At 27.4% G+C, this 25,007-nt stretch overlaps 2 protein-coding genes across 4 annotated transcripts in view; one reads left to right on the forward strand and one right to left on the reverse strand.

Moving 5' to 3' along the window:
- LOC107439423 (S-adenosyl-L-methionine-dependent tRNA 4-demethylwyosine synthase TYW1) overlaps positions 1 to 1,969 on the reverse strand; it is a 36,741-nt gene extending 34,772 nt beyond the window's left edge. Inside the window, exon 1 of one of the 2 annotated variants that reach the window (XM_043045222.3) lies at positions 1,467 to 1,969. The gene's annotated coding sequence lies outside the window, so the exon portion shown is untranslated. The remainder of the gene's footprint in view (positions 1 to 1,466) is intronic. The other variant, XM_043045223.3, reaches the window with a different exon arrangement.
- LOC107439421 (E3 ubiquitin-protein ligase RNF10) lies at positions 1,796 to 24,079 on the forward strand. Of its 2 annotated transcripts, none has more exons than XM_071177244.2 (17): positions 1,796 to 1,850; positions 3,299 to 3,456; positions 5,479 to 5,654; positions 6,663 to 6,753; positions 7,152 to 7,336; positions 8,261 to 8,400; positions 9,843 to 9,991; positions 10,670 to 10,741; positions 11,992 to 12,061; positions 14,400 to 14,507; positions 14,756 to 14,889; positions 14,974 to 15,088; positions 16,166 to 16,267; positions 17,421 to 17,531; positions 18,655 to 18,755; positions 20,438 to 20,636; positions 23,787 to 24,079. In XM_071177244.2, exons 1-17 carry the CDS (start codon positions 1,811 to 1,813, stop codon positions 23,867 to 23,869), a joined length of 2,034 nt encoding a protein of 677 aa, XP_071033345.1. In that variant the 5' UTR covers positions 1,796 to 1,810; the 3' UTR covers positions 23,870 to 24,079. The 2 variants fall into 2 exon arrangements, with proteins under 2 accessions (XP_071033345.1, XP_015907502.1); XM_016052016.4 differs by lacking the exon at positions 1,796 to 1,850 and adding an exon at positions 1,903 to 2,363.
- Positions 24,080 to 25,007: the final 928 nt, after the last annotated feature.

Below are 25,007 nucleotides of genomic sequence, written 5' to 3' on the forward strand. Positions count from 1 at the left end.
CTCTATGTCGGGGTAACTTTTCATAGATGACGGTTGACATGCCCTGTAACTCCACCCCCCACATTGGTGACCTTCGGACGTGATGTGAACATGCCTACCTTGGCAAAAACGCCCACTTTGATCTGGATACGCCTACATCGGCAGTAACGCCTACTTCGTTGGATGGTCCACATTGAACAGTTGACTTGCTACTTGTGACTGCATCATTATCCACCTCCTCACGTAGTTGCTACTCAGTCTCATCTCGATCACACACAACGTCGGCTTGCATACTTGTGATTACTCGACTGCTAACGGCAACAGAGGAGCGACTACGACCGTGAAGTTAATACACCTCTCACATTCAGCACTAAAAAAATACAGTGATCTTAATACAGCTCTCCCGGCTTCGCACAAAACAGCAATGAATCAACTAGTGGCATCCATTCATCGAATTCTATCATAGCTATAATTCTGGTGGGGGAGTACTGTAGCATATCTACCACTACAAAATTACAACTACAATTCACTAGTATATAAGACATGTTAACTCGACTCTATGTCGGGGTACCTTTTCATAGATGACGGTTGACATGCCCTGTAACTCCACCCCCCATAGCTACCAAATCAGAGGAGCCATCCAACTGCAGAAGATCAAAATGGCATGTCTTCAGATCATCTTCAGTAATGGATCACAACCTAGGTCTAAATATTAGCCAAGATTTGACTATTTGGGGATATTTTCATACCGTGATCTGTTGCATCACGCCAACTACATCAGCCATGGTGTCAAATAGGTTTTAAATTTGCAAATTCTTTTAAGAAAAAAATATGAGGATGTTTCCTGGGGTTGTTACGAGTTATACCTTTCGAGTAGATGTTTTTTTAGTTTATCGCCGGTCGCTGCACAGAGGTTGCCATGAGTGGGCGATTATTCTGCTGTAGATCTCGATAAGAAAATCTTCCCGAGGATCACGACTGAGTACGCGAGAAACTAAAAAAAATCACAAAATCAGTTATTATTTAGAGGGCAGTTTTTTTATTTAGTCGCCACGTGGCGCCTGGAAATCTTGTTCTTTATTGACAGCCTATCATATCAGTAACTCTAGTTTTAATAAACTTCCGTTTTAGAAATATTTTCTTAAAAATTGAATTCTCTCCCTATATTATAATGGTGTATCAGCCAGTACGATCTTCATAGACTACGAAAAATTTCTAGATGAAGATGCCAAAAAAGTATTTTTTTATTTTTTTATCTAGCTACTATGACGACTCTCATCTATGTGGAAAAATTTATCCTAGAAATGGGGATAACGCATTGATTTATTATGGGGATAACGAGCTGTAACATTGGTTCAACTGATCAACTTTTGGCAGTTCAAGTAACTAACAATTCGGCAAATATTAACTTATCTCATAATTCCTTCAACTATACTTTTAGTAAAAAATAGCTTTATATTCTGTTATTAATAAGAAATGATAAGCACCTTTAAAACAATTAAATGTCAGTAACTCGGGACTTAGTGTAATGCCGGGTCAGATACGTTATCAGGCATAGTAGGTAAAATATAAAATGCTAACAGAGATATTATAAACGATGTATAATAGAATAATCAAATTCCTCACTTATAGAAACTTTTTAGCAATTAATTTAATGAAAACATACTGAAAATAAGAAACGCGTGTTCATTTTAAGTTCAAAATAAATATAAATAAATCAATTCATATCAGTTCAATTTCATGTCAAGGGAAAGTTTTTATTTATAATTTAAATGCCTTTTTAATTAATAACAAACAAAAAAGTAAAAGAAGTTTGCAAAAAAAATTAAAAATGTTTTTTTTAAGCAATATTTTCTTCATTCTTGTAAAATGTAATTTTATATATATATTTCTGTTAAGAGAATGGCAATTATACTTTTTTTTCTATTTATTTACAACATTTACTTTCGTCGCCATATTGCGACGAGACGATTATCTGCTCTCCAGCTATTTACGTCGCATATTGCGGCTTTTTTGTGATACTTTTTTATTTTTGTGCTCAGCCTTTACTTATTTTAATAATATAAAATTATTAATTGAATTTTTTTAAAGAAAACTCGGGAATATATTTTACGCCATTTAATTCTTTTTTTTCGACTCACAATTTCGTAAACTTTTATTCAAAATCTAATAAGATTAATAAATTTTATACTGTTGTACCCTAATTATGGCTTTTTAATAATGTTTATCATGAATCCGAAAAATTGTCACATTTCTCCAAAAGGAGTATTTGCTCTTTTCTCAGAAAAAGTTAACACTGGAATCAACCGTAGTGGGCGATATGGATTGGGGCAACTCAAAAAATTCTTCTAAATCCTCTGTTTCTGACCCTAAAAACAAACAAGGTAATACATATAAACTCGAAACATTCATAAATAAAGTTTTTATTGCACATTTGTGTGTTTGTATTTTTAATTAAACTCATTGTGAAAGTCACCTTTGCTGACAGAAGGTTCAAATGTTTGATTTTTTTTTTCTCACTTATGTTTATATAAATTAATGAATTCTGGGGTTTTGAAAACTTTGAATTGAAATTTGGATAACAGTGAAGTATTTATTTTTACAGCAACACAAAAATTGAAATTAAATTATATGTAACATTTATAAAGAACTTAATTTAAAAAAAAAAAATAGATGAAAACACTGAAACAAACCATGTTCTGTGTTGCTTGTTAAGAAAGCAACTATTTTACGGTTGCATGAACAAGATATAAGCTGACTATTAATTAGTTTCGTAAAACTCTCGCCAAGTTGGTGTAAGTATTAGTTTTAAATTCTATGGAAAATTTCCATGTAGGTATGTCAGTATCTACCTCAAAATAATAGAGTTTTTAAGCTTTTTCGAACAGTGACCTGCAAAAAAGTAAAGGCATTCTTGAAGGGGACCAATTCTAAGGGTATAACTTTTAAATTTTTGAGATTCAAATTCCCTTATGAATTGAAGTTCATGTGTGTTTATACCAATACGGAATTATCTTCTTAATTGATTTAATTTTGATGAGAATTAACTTTTTTCAACTCTGCTTTGAAATGTGCTGAAATAAAAGTATAACATCATGCATTATGTTTACATTACAATAAGTTAAAGTGTATTTCTTATTACAAGTTGTTGGATTATGTTCTGTTATATTTTTTAAAGATGATTTTTTTTATGATAAAAATATGTGATTAAAGTATTCTAAAAAAAAACTTTTTGTTTTATAAATTAGTATGTTATTCAAGCTGGTAAAAAATGATCAAGGTTGATTTAATAAGTGCAAATCTTTTGCTTTTATTCTAGATGTTGCCAACAAGCACATTCGTTTGCCTAGAGTCAAAGAGAGCCACTCCCCACGCCCTGATACCAGGAAGAAACAAAATCCTCAAAGAAATAGAGAGCTTTTTGACAAAAGGCCCAGAAATAAAAATGGAGCTATGTATGAAAAATACAGGAGTGAGGTAGGTATATATATATTAGACAATAGAACCTAGATTTTGATAGAAAATAAAAATATTCTTAATACTAACTATAAATGATAATCTTCTGCAGAATTGTACTATATTCCCAATCAATTATATCTACATATTGCAGGACTTACAGTTGTCCTGATATTCTTCATAAAAAATAATTTGCTTTGATTTTATGCTTTTTGTCCTAATAATACTGATTTTTGTGTGTGTTTAAAACATCCCATTTTGTAAGAATATATATGCTGATTTTTAAAGAATAGATTTGACGTATTGAAAATTTTTATTTTTGATCTAGCATCTTTTTGTTTTAACCCCTTAACGATCGGTTAATTTTCAAGAAAACGATCATAAAAGTGCCTATTTTTTTATACACATATATTATACACTTATTTGATTAGTGCTGACATCTAGTTTAAAATAAACTAACTATCTACAATTACCTTACAAATATCCTGGTACTGCCATCTGATGTGTAAAATGAGAAAATGTTTTCCGGGAAAAAGAAATGAAATAGTTTTTCTTATTGGCGCGTTACTACGGAACACTCCATTCGGAATATCACGAGAATGAGAAATAGAGGGCGAAACCTCACCCCATCATTTTCACAGGAGCGAGAAAAAAGGGGTGAATAATGCGATCCTTAATAGTGCCCTGTATTATTCAGTACTGGAAACTGTAAAACTTTTTGTTCTAAGCAAAGTAACTTTGAAATTTAAAATAATATATTTTGCTTTTCTTTTGCAATAAAATTTGCTTAAGTCAAACAATTATAGTTTGTTTTTTGTTTACCTTTTTTAAAAATAATCTGGTTTATGTATGATGCTCCAAAATATTTCTTAATTATTTTTTAAAGTAATGTTCTGTTTTTTCTTTGGTCCAATAAAAAGCCTGGGTATTACTTTCATTAAAGTATCCTTAAATCAAAGTGGGCTCATTATCTTTGAAAAACAAAAGGTGAACATTGTATTTCGCAGAAAAAAAGAGTAGTTGCACTTTCTGTATAATTTGATTCTGTAAAGAAAGGAACCATTTTGTGGCATCCACTTCAGAACTGGTGAGAAATTCGTCAGGTTAGAGACTGTTCCATTTAAACTATCGACAATTAAAATATAAACTGCTGTTAAAAGCATTGTACAACTTTCCCACCACTAGCACCAGTGCGTTTGACTACACTTAATAGCTACAAAAGGTGAAACATGTATCTTTTATGAAACTACAATAAATAAATAGTTGTCACTATAAAGCTCCAATCCGTGTACTTGCGTGTAGTAATTCTTATTCCTTATAGTGAACGCGGTTTTTATACTTGCAGTATTTTGTAATTTTTAAATTTTGTTTCTGCCATATATTAATAGTTGCAGAATTTGAACACTTTTTATAGCAGCATTGTCTAAAAAGCAATAGCAGAAACAAAAAGCACATTTCCATAACTGATAAATTCTATAACACTTTGACTCTTAATCACAACGGAATTCATTGTATCAGCAAAACAATGACTCACATTAAAAGAAACATGGGGAAAAATAACCAACGTTGTCAGAGCTATCACTGTTCACTTACGGTCGATGGAAAATTCTTATTACACTAGGTTGCAGTCATTGATGCTATGGCATAGAGAAGTTCTCTTTTGCGCATTTGAAACCATCGATATACTATCTGGAACAAATATGCTCACCATCGCTGTTTTCGATACTTTGAAAAATTGTCGATCCAGACATCAGACTGTTGATGATTCCACAACATTGAAGTTTTTCAATGCATCAATGTATTGCCCTGTTTTAGTGAAAAGGTACGTAACCACATGTTATTACGATGGGAAAATTAAGAGATAGCCTTTATGCAATTTTTTCTTCCTTAATCAAGTTTAGTTTCATGCTTTTTTTTCTAAAAGTAAAAGATATTTTGATGTATTTTATAAAAAATATTTTGTGGGTAGATATTTTTAGAGTTATCTTCCTATTAACTATTCACTTTCAGATTAAAATAAATTGCCCTTTTTGTTTCTTATAGGTAACACAAGTTGTTAATGAACCATCTTACTCACAGGGTTGTAAGAAAGCAAATTTAAACCATCTGTTGAACTTTACTCTTGATGCTTGGGATGGTAGGCGTTCTGGTTCTGGATATAATAAAAATAAGGGTTCAAAGCATCCGAAATATAATAAGGAACTCTTCTTGCAAGCTAAGTAAGTCTACTTATAAGATTTTTCAATAAGAAATTTTCTTGTGTATATTTGAGGCAATTTAAAAATAAAAATTCAACACCAGCAATTTCCATTAGACATTTTTTGCTTAGTATTATGAACTGGGATTTTGAATTTCCCTTACATATCTATAAAAAATTAAAACTATTGGTTCAAACAATTTTATTCGAAATCAGATTTAAGCGAAAAATTCAAAATATGTGATTTCCTTTTACAAGTTGTGATTCTGAGGTGCTTTTGTTTTTTTCTTCCTCCTTTAAACTTTATTTTAGTACTGTATAGACAGTTTTGACTCTATCATCAAATTTATCAATAATTTTTGCTATTTTTATTATTCTTAATACTTATTACTTTTTTGTTTGGATAATATAAAATATAGTATTACCATTTTGTACTTTGAATTGACCAAAGTGATCAGATGGACTCATTGGAAATTTTTTTTTGACGTAATTTTTTTGTTGAACATTTATCTTTTCAGTTTGAAATTTAATGTCTTAATTCTTTTATCAAAATAAAAGCAATAACTTTTATTTAATTGAAATTTTATTTAAAATTCACTTAATTTTTATGTATTACAAATCAAATTTTTATTTATTTAAATCTGTTAGTAGTAGGCTTCACACTGTTGTACCACAATAAGAGTGCTTTTAAACAGCATGTCTTGTCTAGAGGGGAATTTCCTTACAAATACATGTTACTCTCAACGTGTTAATAATAATTGTCAGCTTTTAAGCTTCATCTAACAAATTAACTTTGTTTCAATGAATTTGATACTGGTCCCGAATTGTACGCTGATAAACATTGATAATAATTTCAGAATTTTAAAGTATTTTCTTTTTCCCAGACTTAAATTTTTATTGGCAACACTTTGGGTGAAGATTTTGACTAGGATCATAAAAGTGTGTGTTAATCAGGAGGAAAGCTGTAAACATGATGTGTGCTTTTTTTAAATTATGTATGAACATAATGAATCTTTTTTTTAAATTTCAGTTGCCAATTTGTTGCAAGGGATAATAGAGATTATTCTATGTACCAAAATAATCCAGATAAGCTTGTAGAGTGGTCATTAATTGAAGAAATAGTATGTACAGATTTTTGATTCTTTGCATATAATTTTTTTATTATATTACTGCAACTTTGTTTTCTTTTTCAATCATGCTCTTAGTAAATGTATAGTTTATGTAATTTAAATTACATTAAGTAGCTCCTGCAAGAAATATTTTCTTAGTTAATTATTCCTAGTTAGTTTTTTTGATTAAAAACTTCATTAGAAATCGAAAAATTCGTTATAAGATTTAATTTAATTGTTGTTATAATGTCAACAAAATGCTCACAAATTATTTCTCTTAATTTAAAATAATATGGTTTAGGTTTTAGATAAAAAAAGTAACATAGTAGCTAAAAAAATGTTTTAACAATTGAAAATTTGTACGATAATTTTTTTCCCTGTACATATCTCATAATTTTGTATTTCTTTAGCGTTTAACATGTCATGAGATGCCATCTTGCCCAATTTGTCTTCACATACCAACTGCTGCGAAGATAACTCGTTGTGGACATGTTTATTGCTGGCCCTGCATTCTACATTATTTGGCTTTAACAGATAAATCTTGGCAAAAATGTCCTATTTGTTTTGAAGCAGTGCATAAAACTGATTTAAAAAGGTAATTTTATTTAGTTAACTTGTATCTTGTGAACCTGAGAGTTTCTTAATGTTGATTTGAAATTTCAACTAAATATAAAATATGATTCAATTAGTTACTTTAAATGGTTATTATCTCTTTTATCATTTATTATCTGTTTTTAGACACATATTATTTAATCACTGAAGTGTTGTTGTTTCTCATGTTATTAAAAAAAAAAAAATATGTAAAATTCAGTGAGTGAAAGTCAAGTCAGTTATATGTTTTCAGTCTTTTGATGGATTTTAGTTTTTTTTTCTTTCTTATAAAAAAAAAAAGTGAGTTAAGACAAGCAAAAAATTTAAGATAATAATTTGTCATTTTTCTTCATTACATGTTTTACTGTGTAAATAACAAAAACAAAAAAAAAAGGAAAAAATTTTTTTTGTTGGCATTCTTGTTTAAGAAAATGTTTATCAGACTCTTTGCTTTTTATTTTTTACATGGTAAGGACTTTTTTTTATGTAATAATGAAAAATTAATGATTAAATCAATTAAAGTGAGATTATTTCCTATGATTTTTATTTTTTAAGCTTTCATAAGTCTTCAGTATATTTTAAAAGTATAAAGGTTTGTATCTAATTTTTTCTACCCTTTTAAAAATTGGATATCTGCTTTTTGTTTTAAAAATTTCAGTCTTGTCAATTTTTACTGCCTTTACTCCTGTTGAAAGTAAAGACAATTATAGAATTCAGAGATTAAAAGTGCTAACCACATTTTTGTTGCTTAAATAAACTTTTACTACTGAAGTCTTAAATTCGTAGTTCTTGTCTTAGGATAACTATTTTAGACATATAATCTAGCTATTGGAATGCCTTTGCTTTTCTCATTACCTTTCAATCAGACAAGTTTAAAAAAAAATGCTGAAAATATTTTTTTTAATTTATTCTTTGTGTTTTTTTACAGTGTTTCCATAAAACTATGCAAGTCCTATTCTGTTGGAGATGAAATTAAATTATGCTTAATGAAAAGAGAGAAAGGATCACTGATTTCTTTACCAGTTTCTATTGAAAATGCTCATACAGCTATATTTACTGTAAATGATGGTATGTATTTTTTTATAAATTATTTTTTTATGCATGCCATTGGTACCTTAAATGTAGTGAATATAAAATGGTACATGCTGTGTTTTATTATTGAATACTAGGACTAGATGATGTTAAGATTTTAGCATTGTGATGTATCATCACTTTAACATTGCAATATTTTTATACATTCTCATGTTTTGTTACAATAATGTTTTACATTTGATGTTGGGTAATTTCAAATTCTTGCCCTTTTTGATTAGTTATCAACAATCAATTGTTATATTTAAAAAAAAAACAACAAAAAAACTTGTGTAGGAGGGAAGGAGACATGTGGCAGAAATTAGCCTACTGCGGCTTATGTCGTTACATAAGTAATTGTAAATATAAAATCAGTATAAAAACGCACATTGAACTGGTATTTATAAAAATTTTCATGAGCAGACAAATAAAAAAATTTGCTAATGGATTGAGAAAGACTGAAAAACTTCCGAGTCACCTCACCCCCATCATAAATTCGGTTTGTTGAGATAAATTTTTATTAGAAAAAGAGAAATGCATTAAAAAGTAAAACCGATCGTTGAATAAAAATAAAATATTAAAAATTTATAATTAGTGAATTGCATCTTTTTTACAAAGCAAACATTGTATTTTTGATATTTTTTAACAATGTTTATTGTTTCTTAACAATTAATATTATTTCTTAATAATTTCTTAATATTATGTCTTTGCAAAATAATGGTTTAAAATGGTTGGTAAAGCAGCTGGATTGATTGTAAAAACAAAAATAGGATTTGCACAATTAAATGAAGACATGTTTACATAACTAAGAGATTCAACAACACTTTGATTCTCAATCACTTCAGGATTCATCATGTCAGCGAAAGGATGAGTCACGATGGAAGAAACACAGGGGAAAATATCAATATTACTCTTCACTCTTCGAAAAATGCTCTTTGTAAGAACTTGCAGTCGTGTAAGCCATGATCGGGAGCAGTGATATTCGTCAAACTTGCGATCATCGATGTACTATTGTAAGCAGTCACTAAAAGTTTTTCTACTACTGTTCTTCCGGTCAATAGATCTGGTTTCTTGCATGCAACAATGACCTCCTCCTTCAAGAGTATTGCACTCATTGATTAGAGGAAATCATGCTGTCTACACAAATGTATTGCTATCGGCTATAGTGGAAATGACTAAATAGCTCTAGTTAGTTTGTAGTTTAAGCTGCAGATTTTCTGTCCAGTCCAGGGGCTCGATGCTTGATGGGTGTTAAATGTTGTTAACTTCCCCTAGTCTCCAAATTTTATTATATTTTAAAAATCTCCTTAAAGTTAGAAAAATGTCTGAAAAAACCCTTAGCATAAAAGTTTTTTCTTGTCTCATTTTTTGTTTAAGAATTTATTTGTGTAATATGAACTATTAAATGATAATATTTTATTAAGAATGTTATTTTATTCCAGGTGATTGTGTTATCCGTTTCCAGAAATTACTTATGGCTGGTCAGAAGGAAGTTTTTTCTATTATTGAAAGAGAGAACAGAGAATTGAGAGCTGCTTATGAAATGGAAAAAGACACTCCTGAGGCTTGCTTTATTGAATCTGCCTTTACAGTAAGGTCAAAGTTATGCCAATAATTTACTGTATATTTGATTTTCAACTTTTCTTATTTGTTATTTTAGTTTAAATGTAATTTTTAAACTTTATACCTATGCTATCATTAATGTTTCTTGTATTTTTTTAAACTATTTTCAATTGATGTGAACTGTTGGAAGATAATTATTGTTTGAAAAGTTAATATATTAATGAAAATATTTGAACAGAATATTGTCTCTAGATAAAATCTCATTGAATAATATAATATTTTACAGTGTGTTCAATATCCTATAGTACTTAAACATGAAATAAATTTAAAGGAATTTTTAAAAAACATGGATCGTATTTCACTTCATGCTTAATATCCTTATTAAGTGAATTTTGCTCCGATGTTAATTACGAACACTGTGTTCAGGGTTTAATGCTATTATTGCCTAGAAAATGTGAAATATAATGAAACTTTTGTTTATGTATAGCAAAGACAATTGTAAATTTTTTGAGTAATTGACTTATTGAAAAATTTTACTGTTATTTATTTCAAAAGTCTTCATTAAAAAAAACTTAAAATACTTGGTAAAGATTACTAATAGCCCCACAACCTGTTTGTAACATTAGTCAACTTCTATCATTTAAAGGAAGTTGTATAAAAAATTTATTTGGTATTTAACATTCTTAATTTTTTTTTCTCATGGCAGCTAATTCATGAAAGGGAGATTGCTTTAAACCAGAATGTGGATCAACTTAAGGAGCTCATTTCTAGAAGCAATGTATGTGATTTTTTATGAAAATATATTGAAACAAAGTATTTGTCTTTTAAAAACAAAATTTTAAATTTTGTTTCTTCGTGAAATTTGAATATTATACTGTTGCAAACAATGTCTTTTATGACTTCTGTACCTATATATAACCTCAAAAACAAATTTCTTCTCTAAACCTTTATTTTAATTATTCTCCCACCTTTTTTTTTATTTATCTCTTTATTTGTGGGCATAAGTATAACAGTAATTTCAACTTTACTGTTGTTAAAAGGAAATGTATTTTGCTACTGCCTCCCAATTTTTATTATCTCGAAAAAATTTAAAAAAAAAAATCCTCTTAATTTCATCATGTTTGTGTTCAAAGGAGAGCACCAGTAAAACTGTCACAAGTTGCGTATTACATAATGCCCGACAGTATCTTTGCAATTGCTCTCATTGGATGTACTATATTCGCGCTTAGTTACACTTGTGCTGACACTGACTTAGTGAGAATATGCTCTTAGAATTAATTTCAAATTGAATGAAAAGAAGCAAAAGTTTGGTCGCATACCATTGCCCTTATGTCTATATTTGTTTATATGCTTTTTATTAATAAATAATAAAGAACGATTGATATCGAATAATTGTTTTAATAATTTAGTTTTTTTCTTTTTTTACTTTTTAGATAAAAATTTTAGATTCTTTTCAAAATTTTTTATAGTATCTTATTTATTTTTAATGATTAAATTATAGTTTAATTTTATTGATTTGAGTTTACAATGTTTGACATTCATTTCTATGATGTAAATTTTTCGAACAGTTAAACTTAACTTTTTGAGTCACTATTTTTCCCTTATTGCTGCCTGCATTAAATAAAGTTATTTCAAGTTTTTGTCTTTTTTTATAGTTTTCAAATAATATAAGTGTAATTTATGAGAAAATTTTTTTAATTGAAATTTAATACATTATATACATTTACTAAATCTTTTACTTCATATTGTTATCTTAAAATGTGGTTAATCTGTCTAATGTTTTAGGAATGGAAGGTTGGTGACATGTACACATTTTAATTTTAGTGTTTCTAATATAAGGTTAAGATTATTTGTTTATATTTTATTTTAAAATATTTCTTGCAGTTAATCATACGAAGTTCATTTAGTTCATCAAAAACATAGACTATTTAGGAAAATTAAAATAAGTTTAACTTGTTAAAATTATCTCTTTGAAAATAAAAATATTTACATAAAATTTTGTATAAGTTTCATATAATTGCATTTTAGGGTAATGTACCAGAGAGAAAACATCTTATTTCAACAAGTTCAACTGAGTCTTATGAAGAATTACATGAAAGTATGTTGTTTTTACATGTTGTTTTTACATGTATGTTGTTGTTTAAGTATGTTGTTGTTAAAGTATGTTTAAATATTTGTTGCTTTAATAAAAATATGTTAATACATGTAAAAGAATTAAGATTTTATTGTTTCATTCCATTTTTTCTCTTAGTTTCTTATAAGATGCATTACATTAACAAATAAAAAGAAGTGCCATTATTTCAAAATTATGCTAAGGTAGTTAATTACACATATGAATATTAATTTCCTACTAAAATGAAAATAGGAAAAAGTACAATTTCTAATGTCCGTTCTTATACGTTTCATTGTAGACATAATTAATTGCTGACTGACATCAAGAAGATGATTAATCTTCCTCCAAGTTTTTTGAAGAATTTCTGGAGATATTTTTTCAGTTGCAGCTGAGATTCAATTTTGAAATTCCCAGTTACAACTTTTAAATTGTGTACTTAAATTTTCAGTAGATTAAAGAAAAGTTTTCCAAACTTGCTAAGTTTTTTCAGTTGACCAGGTACTATATGTCAATAATTAAAACATGTATATGTTAATAATTAGTATGAAACAGGTTGTTTTTTATTGTTTTGAAAAGTATTTGCTATGAAAAAAGGTGTTGGCATTGAATGTGTCGTGTTCTTATTTGTTAGTGGTCAAAATGAATTTGAAATCAAAAAGCAACACCAGACATAGACCTGTTGTAATCCCATTGAGAAAATCAAAACAATCTCGTCATTCTCTGAGCTTGAAATAATTGTTATTGTACTGAAATTAAAAAAATGAATAAATAAAAAACTGGTTTTTCAATATTTGTCTAAAATAGGAAATTTTTATGGTAAAATTTGTTGTTCAACAAACTTAAATTATGAAATGGCTTTATGTCTGTTATTGTATTTTGTTGTCCAATTAAATAAATACAGTACTTAGCTGTGAAATGAAATTCAATGATCTGCAATGAATCTCTAATTCATGGGTATTTTGTGAAAACGTCTGCATTTGAGGTTTTAAGTTGTGAGTTTCCAAATTGCAGTCACTCTAAATCTATTTTAGGAAAAATGTATTTAAATTACTGAAATTTCCTTCAGTGTTTCAAAAATTTCTAAAATTATGCTAAAAAGTCTAGTTTTCCCAAGCTTTGAATTTTTTAAAAATTTTTATGGAAGTTGCAGCTGTTTTTCCACCCAATGAATATCTATAATATGCTATACTCTTAACCTTCCAAGTGAAGCAAATTTAAATGAAACTGCAGGGTTGCTACAGGCGACTAAAATGCAACTATTTTTGACATGAGGCGACTATGGCAACTTTTTTTGCCTAAAGAGGCTAAAAAAAAGCAACTCTTTTTCAAGAAAAGGAGACTATTGAGAAACTTTTCTGTTCTCCTAGCAATGTTTTTTTAATTTTTTTTAAGCATAAATTGCGTAGAAAATCTCCTCCCCACAAGATAGTTTCTTAACACATTGAACTTTTTTTTCTTCTTAAAAAAAATAAATTTTGAATTGCAAATTTGAGTTCCGCATAAGTTTGAGTTTCGAATGAGAGTTCGAATGATTCATTTGAGTTTCGAAATTCCGCATAATTTAAGAAAAAGTAAAAAAATATTTAATACGATATTACGGTGCATGAATTTCGAATTTGAGTAATCACTTTTCATATATATATATATATATAAATATATAACATTAAGAATAAAACAAAGAGAAATTAAAGACACATGAAAAAAGGGGGAAATAATAAGTAATAAGTAAAAAAAATAGCAAACAACAGTTTAAAAAAAAGAAAAGAAAAGGGATTATTGTTATATGAAACTTATTATTTTTCTTAACTTTCTTCATGTTTTCTTGTATTTATTTATTTATATATATATATATATATATATATATATATATATATATATATATATATATATATATATATATATATATATATATATATATATACGTTTATATAAAAATTATCATATTTGCCACCAACTTGACTGAATGGATCATGATATATGACATTAACGAAATTTGTCATATTTTTGACTAACCATACAATAACTGGAGATAGTAATTTATACTTTAGTGAAATAATTTTCTTAATTGACTATTTTTTATTGATCATTTTTATTAATCAGAGTTTCATTTTCCCAATCTTTCTTTGCAATTTAGCCAGAGAATTTTTAAGAGTTACTATACTTTCAAACTGTCAGTTTTATTTTCTTAATTAGTGCTAATATAACTATATTGTTCAATTTTAAATACTTTGTTATTTTATAAAGTTTCTTTTTTATATACCCTTATATATGTGTGTGCCTGTATTTAATGAATATTGAAACACTTGTTTTTTATTTTATATAGTAAATGGGAACTTAAAATTTGGAATGTCTCAACAACATGGAATATGTGATGCAAGTATGAATTCTATTTCAGACTGTGAAAGAAAGGGGGTGACATTTTTCTATCAAGGTATTTATTTATCTATATTTTACTGTTTTATTATACGTTTAGATGAAATAATTTATCTGTTTTATATTCAAAGTGTGAAGAATCTTAATAAGTTTTTAAAATATATTTCCCCCTTTTTTTCTTCTTCTTGTTATTCTTATTTATTTTGTTAAGCAAACCAAAGTCACTTATTGTTATATTTATTCTAAGTATAGATAGTTTGAATTTAAAGTAATCTAAAGTAATGTAACTGTTTCATTTAACTTTAGCTGAAGATGGGCAACACATTTATATGCACAACATAAATGTGAAGATGTTGTTAAAAGAATATGGCTCCTTGGAATTTGCTCCAGAGACAATTACAGCTAAACTTGTTGAAATTGAAAGAGTCACCATGACTGAAGTAAGTAATCCACTTGTTTTAAACTTTCTTCTTCGGTTTTTTCGCTAAATTAAATTTTACAAGATATTTTGTGCATTCATACAGGTTCTTCGTAAAAGGTTGAGATATCTTCAACATTTGCCCTTAACCTGCGAATTCAATACTGCAGAATTGGATTTTTCTTCTGTTGTCTCAAAAGAGACTATGTCTCAGTTTGAAGGTAAGTTCTATGTTGTTTTCAACAACAGTGATGAAATACTCTCTTTTATTTTTATTTGTTGCAAAAGGGATACTTTAAGAACAGTTTTTTATTATATAATATTAAATTATTATTAGTTAGATAACTTGAAAAATGTGTGTAATATTTTGTTTCGTTTGCCAGGATTTTAAACTTTTATGAACGAAATATGTGTGGCACTTGAATAAATATTGTGAAGTACTTAAATAAGTATTGTGAAGTCTTTAGTGAATATTGTGTAGTAATTTGAAATTTCAACTATTATTTTATTGCAAAGAATTGTTTGAAAAACAATTTTATGGCTCCAAATCGGATATTGATTTGCTGGAAAGCTGACAGAGTATTTTAGTTTCTTTCATATAAGAATTTATTTAACTGATAAAAAACTTATGCTAAGCTTTACTTCTTCTCCAAACAACAAGAAAGTAGTTTGCTTTGCGTAAAAGCTACCTTATTGTTTTGGTTCAAGTTCTTCAGTTTAATTTTTATCTTTTGTTATTTTTTTATTATAATTAAGTATAAAATCTCTGGTTTTTAAAAATATTTTTTTTATTTTTCGCTTTCTTTATAAATTATTAAGAAATATCAATAAAATAAAACTAAAATTTAGCTTTTATCTATCAAAAAAGCAGAAAGAAGAATATTTATTAATTTATTTTGTTTGCTAACTCAGCTCTTTAGTTTGTATTAATATAAGCCACTATCAAATCGCAAATTATCCCAAACAATCAATATGTCTTCAAACTGTGGTTTGCAAGCCAGAATTTTCCGACAGCTGATCTAGTGTAATGTATGCTTAAATCGGGGGAAAAAGTCAATTTACGAAAAGGGCATCTTAGAAAAGAAACTTTGTTTTTAATTACATACTTTGTTTGCTTTTTAACTGCATTCAGTATTCAGAAAATCAAGTTATGCTTCATTTTACTTATATGCATAAAATAAAATCAAAACTTTTTCTTTCATAAATCTATATTAATAAATATATGACTATAAAATAATTAAATAAAACAAATTGTGATAAATTTCTTTTAAAAAGTAATATTTTACAATTGTCTTTAGGTGAAGTCTTAAAAAGAAAGCACATGAGAATTAGAAAGGCCAGGGATGAAAGGCGCAGAGAGAAAATGATTGAACGTGAAGAAAATAAGAAACTTGGAAAATGTAAATTCAGATTTTTTATTATTTCATTTTTCGTTTGAAACTCATGTAACTAAGGTAATGTGTTTAAAAGTAACCCTGAACACATAGCTGCCAACTATACTGGATTTTGCAAGTTTCTCTCGGTCTACTGGTTTAATTAAAATTCTCCTGGTTTTTGTACATTTTAGAAAATTCTCTAAACTTGAGTTAGTTTCCTAAAATAATCCCTATTAAAGTAAAAGTTTTGTACAGATTATTGCTTGCTAATACATAATGAAGCGAACCTCATTTATAGAAATTAGTTCAAAAATTTTTTTATTCTAAAAATTTCATTTTATTTTTATTCAGATTAAATTAATTAAAAAATTTTTAATTAATTGAAAAAAATCTTTTAACTATCTTTTATAAATTAAATGGCTATTAATACTCGAAATTATGAGTAAAAATAATACATAACATTTCATGCATGTTTAATGTCAATCATAAGTGGAAAATATCGCAGTTTTTATATTTTGATGACTATGAAAATTCCCTGTGTGTAAAATATTTAGTATATTATGCAACAATTATTATGAAATTTATATTATTTCATAAAATCTACTGTATTTTTTCCTATCCTTGTTGGCAGCTATGTGAACATATTATAATGAATAAAGATCAATGAAATAGATCTGACTCCCTACATCCATGTTACGAGGTTATTCTAACCCTATTTTAGAAATATTTGACAAATGAAATCTTGAGCTAGATTACAAATTTTAATTAAATGTTAGTATGAGGGAATATTAACTAGTTGTTCGAAATTATTTTTTAATGTAATCTGCAGTATTAAAATTTTCTATATATTAATTTTATACTATGGTGTGTTGCAGGAATAGAATGATACTGGAAACTGTTCAAACTTTCTGTTTTAAGCAAAGTAATTCTAAAGTTGAAAATATTGCATTATTTTTTTGCCATAAAATTTGCCTTTATTGTTCTAAATTTAAGCAAATTCTGTTTTTATTAGTTTGCTTACCTGTTTTAAAAGTTACCTGGTATCTGTGTACTGTTTGTATGATTTACACCAAAAATTAACTTTTGTGTCAGAGCAACTTTACGATATTAAAGTTTGCTTTTGTGTTAATTAAAATTGGATAATTTTAAAGACAAAATTACTGTTTTTAAATTTCAGATCCCAAGGCAACTTACAATCTTAGTAGTATTGATCAATTTCCTGTTTACAATCCAGAGGATTATTTGTCAAATTCTCCACCAAAAGAAACTATACAGAAAGCTGATCTGTGTATGTATTGTGTTTTGCTTTTTTATTCTGAATGAGAAAATATTTCTAATCTAGAACAACTCTTATAGACCTTAAAATGACACATCTCTTGTCAATACTTTGACCATCAGTTGTTTTTAAGTGTGTTACATACATATAAGTGGGGTTATCATTAGCAATGAAAATTTAGTGATCCAATTACATCGCTTAGATATTCATTTAAAGGAATCCTAATAAGGTTAATAAACTTGAGGGAAAAAAATAAAACTTTACAATTACAAAATTCATATTATGGTACACATCAAAAATTATTAATTGTCATATATAACTCCTTAGGTTTATTAGCCCATAATGACTGAATCTTAGTATTTATTAGAATTAAGTGTAAAAGAGATAAATTAATATTTGTAAATGAATTCAATATAGAGATTAAAATGCTGATACCAAATACATAAGAGAAATAGTAAGTAAGAGCTAATAAATGTTAAATGTAATAATGTTAATAAGTTAAAAAAATAATTACGTGAAATTTATTTCTATATAGTCGATTCTAAAAAAACAAAAAATAATATTTTATTAATGAACAATTACACTGTCAGTAGATGAATAAAAAGCGAAGCACTACATGTAAATTTGAAATTCCAACATTTAAATTTAAAAAATTAGTGTACTGTTCTTTGTGTACTCTTTCTGTTATTTCATTTAAATACCACACATTCAAATTCCTTACCAAGCATAACAAATTAGTAAAAGAAAATTTTTTTTTTAATTCGACGCAAAAACTATTTTTCAATATTCTGTACAAATTCCAAACATATTTCTAGGCTACAAATTTTTCACTCATGTGAATGCTTTATGTGACATTTGTAGAACATTTTGTGACAATTGTCGCTATACTGTGTGTGTGGTGTGTGAACCCTACATATAAAACAGCTAAAAAATAAAATTTTAAAAAATCTAAGGGGGGAAATAATTTGCAGATGCTGCCATGCTGGAAGGTTTCTGCTACTGGTCTTTCAAGTACTTCTTCTTAAAATTGTCTTCCTTTACTTGTTTCTATTAATTAAAAAAAATCTGCTAACACAAAATATTGTTATGATTAAAGCTAAATCATGTTTAATTGATTACAATTTAACTTTTCTAGCTGGTGAAGAGGACAATTCAAATATTATAGATGAAGAATCAGCCTGTAGTTATCCTGCTATTCCTGAAAACCAACATGTTCCTACCACTTCTTTTGCTCAGGTAAGTTTTTTTCTTCTTTTTTAAAGAATCCTTTAATTAAAATTAAAGAGATAATCAAATATGAAATATAATTTGTTCTTTAATTAAAGTTCCTAATATTAGGTAAATTGACTGGTTTGAGATAAAATAATGCACCTTTCAACTTCTACGAGAAAAAGACAAAAATTATATGTAATTTACGAAATTATATGTATACTATAAACTAAACAGCAAAGACATTATAAAGATCTGGTCTTTTGTAATCCATATCTTAAGTGAAATTAACATGCCATCGTTAAATATTTTGATGCATTAAATGTATTTCTTTTTTTAACTCCCTGTTAAGTTAATATAATTACATGTATGGTTTATAGAAATTATATGTATGCAAAGATGTTCTGTTTTTAGGTCTGCATCATCTGCTAATTTTGCAGTGCAAATTGGGACCGTTTTGTAGCCCCTTCATAAAATTTAAATTCTAAAAAACAGTCTGTTCACAAAACTTGAATTCTAAAAAAAGGCCCCTTAACTAAATACTTATTTGAAAGAAACAATTTGTAAAAAATGAAGTTTCTTTTTATAAAATTGTTCCACCGTGGAATTTCAACAAAAAAGCAATCAGGAAACTACATGATTCTTTGACTGCACCATTGCAGAAGGAGTGTGTCGGATTTCAAACTTGAGGTGTTGTAATGGCATATTAAATATATTGAAGTTTAAAAAACATTTTGGAAAGGAATGATAAAATTATATTACCATCCAATAGCATGAAGAGAATGTAATCATCCCTAATGGAATGCATCAAAAAGTGATAACTGAACTTTGATCGCCATTAGAGCATGATATTATAAATATCAGAATTTGATAAAGCATGTGAAATGGGTATAAAAAATTATAAATAACTGCCAAAAAAAATTATCACCAAAGGACATGACATTACAATTGAATAGTTGCAAATCAAAAGCATCAGAAAGTGATTACTCAAAATCAAAATTCTCACATTGTAATAACATTGTATAAAAAATATCGGAATTTGAAAAGGGCCTAAAAATGATAACTTCTTTTTAAAAAAAGCTACCAGCAAACGACATGAATTATGATGGAATCATCACAAATTGAACATTTCAGAAGGCGATAACTCAAATTTGAACATCGTTATAGCATCAAAGAATATCTGATATTCTGTGTAATGTGTCATATATTGCAGGTAGAGCTCTAGACTAGAAATTACGAATACATATTAGACACTGGGTACCATAGTGATAAAAAATTGTAATGACTTTTAGCTAATGCACTGTACCAGGATTTTTGATTTAATATATTCTTTTGTAATCTATTTAATCCATTTTTTAAATTTTTTTTTAAATGTTGTAAATTCATATTTTACAACAAAACTGGTATTTAATATTTCTTTAAAAGAAGCACTTAATTTAAAAAATACTAATAAGTAATACAAATAGCAATAGGTATTTACAAACTAAATGTACAGAATCTTATTTATATTTATATACCTGGAATTTACTTATATAAATGGAATGTATTTTGTTCTTTTATGATAGGCCTGCAGCATGATTGCCAGTTTTTGGGAATAAGTGTTAGATATTTTGGTAGCAATTTTCTATGTAATGGTTACCTGTTGATGACTGATGACTGCTAATCTAAAGCTTTAAATTCATTAATCCATTTATTTTTTATTTTTGCAGATGTTGAAAGTTGGCCCGAAAAGTTTCTCTCAGTCAGCAAAAGAGGTGAAGCCGAGAGTGGTTACTCCAATCCAGGAATGTCGTTATGTTAACACAGATGAAGAAGATGATGAGGGAACACCTGCTCCCGAATTTCACCAATCATTCAGTGATGCCATTCAGGCTGCTTTGAATTCTGTTTCTTTACAAGATCATGCAGGTAATTATTTTCAGTCAGAATCTGTGTTTGTTATTAACAAAATTTTTTTATTTTAAAATAGAGCATGTTATTGATTTGTTTTTTTAGTATTGGTTGAGTTAGACATTAAAGATCCATTAAAAGAAACATTTTTTTTTTCTTATTTGTTTTGTTCAAATAGTTAAATAGTATACTGAACATATACTGTTTTAAAAGTTTTAAGCAATATTGGTAAAGATATTTTCTTATTTATCTAAGCAGTGTTCAATGTCAAACAGCATTAGCAATAATTGTTTAAAAGTTGCTTTTTTTCACACCAGCCTATACAAAATCTTAAAAGTATCTAGTATTGTTATGAAAAAATTATTTGAAATCCTTTTTTTTTTTTAAACTTGATGAACTATAATATTAATCCCAAATGACTTATATTCTAAAAAAGTGTAATAAAAATATGATGTTTTTTTTTTATTAAAATAGGTAGTGATTTTAATAACATTTTATTATTATTATTTATTTTTTGAAATTTTCAAAAATAGTTTTGTTTTGGTGCAGTAGTACAGTAGTACTTTTGTTTTGTTTTATATATTGTGTAATATTTTTGGTTTATTTTATGTATTTAATATATATTTCCCCTCCTTGAAATGTTATACAGTCAAACCCCGCTATAGTGAACACGGTTTATAGTGAACAAAATGTTCGGTCCCATGTCTTGCAATGCACATATAATGTTATTTTTTGTGGATATAGGGAACCAAAAAGGTGAGGAAGTTGGATATAATGAACTTTTTTCTGTCTTCGACTGATTTTTTTCTTAATTTTTTATGTAATAATTTTGAAATTTCTACTTCAAAATAAATACATATACCGATTTTTAAAACCATCTATAGAGGGGAATGTAGCGATAAGCATTTTTTTTTTTTTTGTTGTTGCTTCTTTTGTCTCACTTTCCAATCCCTAAACAAACCAAGCAGATGTTTCCAATTCAGGCAGTTGATTGGAACTGTAAGGTGTCAGTGGGATCAATATGCATTTTCTGTCAGAGAGAATGAGTAGTTATTCAATATTGGTCAAAGGATTGGACACTAATAAGCGTTGATAAAGCCCTTATTTCAACTCCTTTTTGCTCTCAGTTCAGTTAAAAAAAAAGCCTGCAAACAAGTGTCTCGAATTTAACTATGGCTAACAGTAAACGTAAAATGTTCTCCATTGATGATAAATTGGGCCTAATCAGAAAAATTGAAAGTGGATGCAATAAATCTGATATTTGCAGGGAATATAAACTATCCACATCATTGTAACATATGGAAAAATAGGCAATTAATAATTTCTGCTCATGAAAAAACTTTAGATGGCAGAAAAAAGTTTTGAAAAGTAGATCACAAGGATGTGGAAGAAAAATTACTGAAGTGGTTGACCATTCGAAGAATCCGCAACTTCCAGTATCTGGACAAATGTACCTAGATGAATTTTCTAAGCGATTTTATGAAACTACTTTTATGTGCTCGAATGGCAGGTTAGACAGGTTGAAAAAGCGGAATAGCAGAAATTCAGGAAAAACTATCTGAGAGTCTGGAAGTGTTTCCATATCTAATGTTCAGGATTGGTCATCAGCTAAAGATTACGATTTTTTTTTTTGTACGCAAGACGAAGAGTAATGAAAAATAACAAATTTTTTGCTACTTCATAGTATTTTTCAGTCATTTATTTGAATAATGTGTAACAAAAGGGAGGAGTTTGGGAACCATTAGTTAAATTGCCTGCGTAACGGATATTGTGAACTCCCGGTTATAATGAACCGAAATTTTGGTTCCTTGAAGGTTCACTCTAGCGGGGTTTGACTGTACATTATTATTTTTTGCACTTATATGAAATGTTTTTAAAGACTATATTTAATTTATATTTTTTAAAACTTTGTAAAAGCTCAAGTCCAAAAATTCTGCACATTTGCAGTTTCACATTAATAATTAGATGCTGAAAAAAGTTTTGCAACTCGTTTTGAAAAAGCCATATAAGATAAAAATAACTAAATACTAGTTTAACTAGTATCTATTGTTCAGTTCCTACTAAATAGCCTCTAGTTACTAGATCTATTATATTTGCTTAAAGCTTTATCTTAAAATGAACTGATTTTAGATTATTATAACCTCATCCTTTCTTCTATTGACCTCACTGGTTATGGTCACAATTAGAAAATGTTTTGTTTTTTATTGTGTAAGTATTAATTAGAGAACCTATGAGTGTTTTTCTTTTTTGCTTAAATTTTTAAGTGATTTTTTAAAATAGTATATACAGTAGGGAACCGATTATCCGGAACGATCGGGACCATCGCTATTCCGGATAACTGATTTTTCCGGTTTTCTGAATCGCTACAAAAAGCCGTTTGTTTATTGTTTAACAAAAAAATGTTTTTTTGGAAATAATCTTAAAAAGAAGAAAAAATGATGAAGGAATACACTAATGATTATTTCCAAAATGATGGTAAGGTAAACATCTTTCAAAAAAGAAAAAAAATCCTAAAATCTTATGAGGAAAAAAAAATTTTTTTTTTTAAATGGCGCGAAAATTTAGCGAATTTCGTTCCGGTTTTTTGGTTTTCCGGTTTTCTGATTTCCGGATAACGGGTTCTGTACTGTATATTATAGGCAATAATTTTGAAACACATTATATATAAATTTAGGCAAAATTTTTCAGATGCATAAAATTTCAAACTTAATTCTTTTTTTTTTTTCTTTTAAATTTAAGAATTTTAGGCATTGATTCTGAGTGATTTAACAATTTAAAAATTAGATTTATGTCAGTAAGGCACATGAAAAAGCTTCCTTTACTGAAGCAACGATAGAAAATGCACATTATTCCAATACTTTACATTTCATAAAACAATAGATTGTGAATTTTTAAATTATTTTTGGTCATCAAACTTTATTTATTATATCTATGCTTTCTTTTTCTATAACTATTTTTTATTTTATTTAAACAATCTAAAAAATTTAATAAAGCATAATTTAGAGGAAAAAATTTTTTACAATTAAGACAATAGTCTTTACAAATAAGATAATAGTCTGATATTTAATGGTTAAATAACAGTAAATTTTTTTTGCTTTAAATTAATTAACACTGTGTGAACAAGGATAATTTTTACACATATTTTTTACAGTTTTTGTTTGTTTTCAGATGTAAAAAGTGTCTCTAAGAAAAAGAAGAAAGGAAAGAAACAGCAACTTTTATTCACAACCTCTATGTGTCGTACTAAATAATTCATTGCAACTTACAAAACCCTTATTTTGTCAGATGGTTCTCTTATTTTTTTGTTTTCGTTTTTCTGAAGTGAAGGAGGGGAAAAAAGAGTTTACTTACTCCTTGTGGACTTATGAAACAATTGCAGCAATACATCTGTGATTTTATATCTTTGTTTATTAATGTACATTCATTGTTAGCTGAATTCAAATTAAAGTTGCAAGTATAAATGTTTGTTTTGTATTACTTTAAAATACAAACTTGTATGCCATATGTTTCCGAATATAAACCAAGAATTTTTACGAAGTGAGTAGGTTGGCTTATACTAGTACTTTGAAAAATTACAACAGGACATTACCAACAGAAATGCTTCTTTTTTTGTCCCGCATTGTTGTGAATTTCTTATTCTCGTTGAGAGTCTAGTTCCATAATTGCTTTTAATAAAAATTTATAAAAAATCTATTATATATATATATATATAGCATAATAAATACAAAAAGAAAAAAAAAATTAAAAAAAACAATAAGTTTTTCACGCTATTGTATCGATATATTTTGCTTTGGCTATATTAATACAATATTAGAAAGCACACCTTTTTGAGTATATAATCGTATGAGCTGATGAAAAGATTATATCTTTTATTTTCCGGATTTTTATAAAAAAAATTTTTTTCCTTTTTTCTGGATTTTTTTGTTGCCCTTTTTTCATTGTTCTGTAATTTTTTCCATGTTTTCTCTACTTTTGAACTTATATATTGTTTAATATCTTAAAAAATTGACAATTTTAAATTTAATAAAATTAGCAATTTTATTTTCAAGAAAAATTTATTTTATAAATTTTTAATGTGCATGAATAATATAAATATATATAAGTAGATTTTTTAATTATTATTTTAAAAAATGCTCATTTAAAACTTTTTTTTGTTCAAATTTTTTAAATTTCAGTCTAAAAATTTTAGGGAACTAAGCTTTGTCTGGAAAGTGGCTACCTAGTTAAATATTTCATAAAATGTTTAGGATTTTTCCTATCCTAGTTTTGATTAATGTGTATCCTGATGTGCAAAAGAAAAATTAATATAAGCGACAAAAATTGAGATTTATCTTTGGCATCCTTGTATGATAAATTACATGTTGCAAAAAATAAACTTTTTTTTTTTTT

This window comes from Parasteatoda tepidariorum, chromosome 2, assembly GCF_982258835.1.
Source record: "Parasteatoda tepidariorum strain Cologne lab strain chromosome 2, Ptep-v5.0, whole genome shotgun sequence".
Lineage (NCBI taxonomy): Eukaryota > Metazoa > Arthropoda > Arachnida > Araneae > Theridiidae > Parasteatoda > Parasteatoda tepidariorum.